This window comes from Lolium perenne, chromosome 7, assembly GCF_019359855.2.
Source record: "Lolium perenne isolate Kyuss_39 chromosome 7, Kyuss_2.0, whole genome shotgun sequence".
Taxonomy (NCBI): Eukaryota; Viridiplantae; Streptophyta; class Magnoliopsida; order Poales; family Poaceae; genus Lolium; species Lolium perenne.
In genome coordinates this window covers 300,626,481-300,632,398 of record NC_067250.2, presented here as the reverse complement: position 1 = coordinate 300,632,398, position 5,918 = coordinate 300,626,481, and the positions used below count along the sequence as shown (strand labels likewise).

At 44.0% G+C, this 5,918-nt stretch overlaps 1 protein-coding gene across 1 annotated transcript; it reads left to right on the top strand.

The window, feature by feature from the left end:
* Nucleotides 1–260: 260 nt before the first annotated feature.
* Nucleotides 261–2,178, top strand: LOC127312033 (disease resistance protein RGA2). Its single transcript, XM_051342512.2, has one exon. It carries the CDS (start codon nucleotides 375–377, stop codon nucleotides 1,854–1,856), a length of 1,482 nt encoding a protein of 493 aa, XP_051198472.1. The 5' UTR covers nucleotides 261–374; the 3' UTR covers nucleotides 1,857–2,178.
* Nucleotides 2,179–5,918: the final 3,740 nt, after the last annotated feature.

Below are 5,918 nucleotides of genomic sequence, written 5' to 3'. Positions count from 1 at the left end.
GTGTTGGAGTTGCATGGGCAGAGAGAAGAAGAGCTGAAAAGGAGATGAGAAAAGCGTGATGCAGTTGTTCCAGAAACGTCTCATTCTAGTTGGCTCCCTAGTTGCCAGCTCAATGCAGGGTCACTTTCATGTTTAAAAAATGTTTGCCAAGCAGGAAAAAGATATGCATTCAAGTGGCATGCTGAGTTGAAAGTTCAAAATGTTCAGGAAGACAAGTCTTTGTTCCACATCAGCTCTTTATTTTCTTACTATTATGCTCCTTTTGACTAGTCGAAGTCCTCTTAGAAGTTTGAGATATACATAGCTCCTCATTGATCTGTTGCAGTAGCACATTGCTCATGAAGGACTAAGACCAGGGCTTCAAACACACATACATGGAGACAATATTTTTTACAACTATGGCTGAACTTGCCACTAGATCCATGTCTTTCCTCGTGGATAGATACCTGAAGCAGAGGGCAGCGCCAACCGAGGAGGAGAGGCTGCGCAGCCTGCAACGACTGCTACTGCGGCTTCGAGTCGTTGTTGAGGAGGCCGATGTCCGGCTCATCGCAAGCCAGGCCATGCTGCATCAACTCAGCACACTGAAGAAGGAGATGTACAGGGGGTATTACGCCCTCGACATCTTCAGTTGCCGAGCTCATAATGGAGAAGACAGAAGAAAAGATCATGAGGCCAATAACTCCTTTATCCCATCTGACTTCAACCCTGCCAAGCGTGTATGTCTCTTCAGAGGCAACAGTAGAGGTGCAGGGCAAGCTAAGCTTCTGGAGCAAGTTCTTGGCAGCGTAAGGGACACCATTGAAGATATGAGTGAGTTTGTCATATTTCTAAGCAGATGCCCACGTTTGCACCGGCAACCATATAGCATGCATCTGCTTCTGAACAAGTGCATGTTTGGACGCCAGATGGAGATGGAACGTATCATGTACTTCCTATTGCAGGAGGAGAGTGCCCCAGGCGCTGGTGAAGATCTGACTGTCCTGCCGATCATCGGTCCATCTAAAGTTGGAAAGAGCACCCTGATCGAGCACGCTTGCGAAGATGCAAGGGTGCGCAACCACTTCTCTCAGATTCTGTGTTTCAATAGCGATGATCTTAAAGCTGAAAGTGTAGAGACCATAAGAGATGGAGGTAGAATCAAACATCAAAACTGTGGCATGGGCGGTGGAAGGACACTGATCATCATCGATCAACTTTTGGATATCAAAGAGTCTTTATGGAAAAGGTTGTATTCAGACGCTAGATGTGGCACCGTGAGCGGCAGCAAGATCATAGTTGCAAGCCGATCCGACAAGATTGCAAGCTTTGGAACCACACATCCCCTCAGGTTACAGTTCTTTACACAGGAAGCATACTGGTACTTCTTCAAGGTGCGTACTTTTGGGAGCACCAGCGCAGAGGACCACCCGGAGCTCACAACAATAGCCATGGACATTGCCAGGCTGTTGAATGGATGCTTGCTGGGTGCGAACATCTACAGTGGACTACTGAAAGCAAACTTTAACCTCCGTTTCTGGAGAATGGCCCTTGCAACCCTCGGGAATATCCATCAGAAGAATGTCCTGCTGTATGGGGAACGTTTTTCTGATGCTTGGGAGTACGAGGAGCCGGCATATCTCAGGAGAGCGAAGAAAACTTCTTCCGAATACTTTGTAATTTTCTCTACTTACCAGACATGTTCTGCTGAAACTGAAGCTGAAGATCCGAAGACGATGAGCGTGCAAGACCTTTTGTTTGGAAGGGTTAGGCCTCCAGCCGAATTCAAGGTCCGTGCACTGACATCACACCTGCCGCCTCACTACAACTACATGTTTAACTGTGGGATGCAAGCGCTTCCAAAAAGAGTTGAGTAGCAGCTGTGGTTAATTGTCTAGTCTGTCGTGTTGAATCCCATTGGTGCTGTAAGTGGCTGCGTCCAGCGCTTTGCTGGTTCAGTCTCCTGCTCTGATGTTCCAGTCCGGTCAATGTGCTATGGGTTCTGGTATCCTTGTATGTTGTGTCCGGTGCAATTAGCAGAGGCTCCTGGGAGTTTCAAAAAAAAAAAAAAAAGCAGAGGCTCCTGGGTGATCTTTATTTCTGAATCTAAATAAAATTTCTGGTAATCGTTTGGTGTGATCATTTCCGTTTTTTTTTTTGTAGGATTTTCCGGTTCTAGTCTTTGATTTGTTCACTCAACTTTGTTTGTAACTGTGTGCTGCGTCAATTCAAGACTCTCAAGCTGATGCATGGTTGATGCTTGTGCAACAACATGAGGAGATGCAAGTTAGTACTCTATCCTGTAGTGACTACTTTAGGTGCCGATCATTGAAAAATTAATCTTTCGATGTATTTAATAGGTTCTTACTCCCCAAATCGAGAGCATCTCCATGTGTACGCCCCAAATTGTGGTTGGCAGCCATGCCGGCCGTGCGCTATTGGGCGCGCCGGCACACGATGACAACATATTGGGAGGGATTACTCACACCGGTGTGCCCAATAATTTATAGGGGTTGAGTCAAAGTAAACAAAAAAATTCAAACGAAGATGATGATTTTCATTCAAATTTGTAGGTATATGTTACATATTTGAACAAAACTTGAAAGCAATTTAAAACTAAATCCTACCGAGTCGGAGAAGTCGCCGAAGCTGCCCTCCTCATCGTGATTGACAATGTCGATGGCATTGCCGTTTTCTCACGCTGATCAGGCCTCGTTGAAGCCCATCGTCTTTGTTGGAGGAATGTCCAATGACTCGTGCAGTGCCAGGTTCAATCCAGCGAACTCAGTCGGATCCTTGCGATCGCGGAGCACCACCCCAGGCTCCGGCTCCTCCTCGACTTTCTTAGGAGGCGGTAGCCCTAGCTATTTCTTGGAGCGACGGAGGAAGAGACCCCCTTCGAGGAAAATAACAATTATATATATATTTAAAGTAGAAAATAGTATATAAGAAAGATATATGAGCTATCTTCAGTGAATATAAAATGAAGTCTAAGAAAACAAATATTTGAGATCTTTAAACTCTTTCTTCTTTGAGGATACACTCTTGTACATTTTATTTTGTAGAAAAATGATATAGATGTCATCAAATACCTGTAAATACCAACAAAGATTGTTTCATATTTTTTTTTGCTTCAATGCTAGGCTACACGCACAGCCATTAAATTAATCAATCAACATGAGAAAGAGTATCAACACTAATATTTCAGGAAAAAAAAACAACTAAACAACTCAATAACTTGGTTAATGTTATGGGCAGATGAAAATATGAATCATCAGTACTGAGGACGTAATTGCGATGACAAATCTTCTCGCGGAAACCATAGAAGAAAAAAGAATCCAAAATTGATCCGACGAAGTAAGTATGAAAGATCATACCTAGAGAAATTTAACCTTCCAACATCACCATTGACGTTGGGAAGAAGATCACGTCGTCTAGAGCGAATCAAAAATTGCTTATTGTAGACGGTGCCATCTTCATTGAGGAGGAGTAAAAAAACAGCTACCAAACACCAATCTATTCTATAGAAGACTACTTTTATAAAAATTCAAAGCATATATCGAAATATCCACCCTTACTGATGCCACGAGCAGGGGCGAAGCTCCCCTTTGGTTAAGGCAGGGCAGCCGCCCTACCTTAATATTCTGCGAATGCATTTAGATGCACGCACATTTTCTGAACAATTTGAGTGGTTGTACATTAATAATGGACTTCATATGAAAAAGTTATGCTTGTTTTAGTGAATATTGCGCAAAACCGACTTCAGACCGAGAACATGAACAAGGTATAAAAAATATAAATTTATTTTCTAGGTTTAATGTGAATAAGATTGCTTAACATGCAAAGTTTTATCATGAATGTTACTATATACAAGATAATATTGAGCTATTTGTTATTTATACGCGGAGAATTGGCGGTTTTAAAGGTTTCTTGATATTTCAAAGGCATAACATGTTTCCTCCGGCGATATTATGAGCTCATTGAATTGGTTTTGCCTTTTTCGGTGGAGACGATAGGAATTGAAACGTATTTTCTGACGATAAAGATCATCGAGATGGAGTTGCACATCAAACGAATGATGTTTTTAAGTCTTGATTGATAGAATTACAGAAGATATTTTTTTTAAGGTAAAGCTTTGCCATTAAGATAAAAAATTATTATGTTTATAGGTTCTACTTATAATCAAATATGTTTATATTTTCATTGAACTAAGTGATGTGTTAGAATCATTTGTGACATCATGACTATTTTTCTTTTGTCTTTGCATCATTTTTCAATAGTTCGTCGTTCTACCTCGGATTATTTTCGTCCTTCGTCACTGGCCACAGGCTGACCGAAAGAGAGGTGGCGGCAAGGTCTCGGACTAGACAATTTGATTCTGCTTATCCAGCCCTGTTTATTCAGATGTGGCGGCTAGGTCTCGGACTAGACAAATTGATTCTGCTTATCCAGCCCTGTTTGCTCTTTGCTAGTTGCACCACTATGTTTGCGCTTGAGTTATTAAGAGCAAGTACAATAGAACTGATTCAGCAGGCTATAAGATTTGCCACGTCATAAAAATCATACGTGGATGAAAGAGAAACGAGGAGAGAGAGGGAAGCGGGCGCTTCATCTATCGCCCGGCGGTAGCGCAGGTTACGAGGACACACAGCTCGCTTGCAGCCCGTTGCCAGCGCTAGGCCGCCGCTAGTTCTTCCTCTCTTGATCCTGTACGCTCCGCGCCAAATTGAGTTCTTCCAGCTCCAGATCGTGTTCTTCCAGGCCAAATCGACCTCTCCCGCGCCAATCTCTCTTGTATTCCCTTAAATCGGACCTCCTACACCAAAGAAAATCCGTGACTCGCCCCCAAATCGCCTGAACCCTAGGCGCCAAGCCCGCCGGCGGCGGCGCCCGCTGCGAGATGGCTGGAAAGTCCAAGAGAACAACGGCGCCGACGCCTCTAGAGTTCCCATGGTCGGGCGGTCAGCCCGTCCGGCCGCCAGCGGCTCCGTCCGTACGGCCGCCGACGGCTCCGCTCGTCATGTCGCCAACAGCTCCCCCTGTCACACTGCCGGCCATGCCTTCCATGTTTGCGCCCAACGTCTGATTACCACCACGTCCACCGCAGTCCATGGCGTCCCCACCGTGCTGGGTCGCCGGAGTACCAGGTGTGGCCGGTTCAGCTCAAAGCCGTGGACACCGCCCGCTGGAAGTGGATGCTCAGTACAACCTACACTCCCAGCTGAGAATTTTGTTGAGTACGCTCAAGCATGGTATGTGCAGCTGGATACATCTTGGTTGGTTAATCTGTATCTAGATGATATGCTAATTTGCTTCTAGCTTACTGAAACTCATGAAAACCTCTACAGACCTGACACAAAATTTCCTTTTCATCAAGAACGAAACTGACGGCTTGTTTGTCGGAGCTCTTATTTAGTATTATGCCTGGTGAATGCTTCCTGGAAGATACATCTGAGTGTCGGTCTGGTGTATGTAGCATATGTTTTGTTGCTTGTCCAGATTGCTTCTTGGCATATTTTGAAGGCATGGCTGGTATATATATATGTGTGTTGCTTGAAATGGCTACAAAGATACAGTCCACAATGGATCACAACAGAAAAATACACATGAAGTTGTTAAATGCTGCTAACAGCCAGCCTAATAAGGCTGGTGCCAACCCAACGCCCCGCTCCCGCCCCGCCACGTCAGCTTTTGGCCCACTCTCACCCCACTCTCACCACACGGTGCCAATGCATGGGCTATAGTCCCCACTCTCACTTCTCTCTCCTCCACATCACCATTTCTTTTCCACATTAAGTTATTTCACTCGATTTTGTTTAGACATTCAAAATAATGCAAGAAAATATTTTATTCAACTTAAAATATTTCCGATTACATAATAGTTAATAAATTGCATAATAAATATTAAAAATTACATAATAAATAAAAATATTTTATTC

Excerpts from the sequence above, each read along its gene's own strand:
- LOC127312033 (XM_051342512.2), top strand. The coding sequence starts at position 375 with ATGGAGACAATATTTTTTACAACTATGGCTGAACTTGCCACTAGATCC.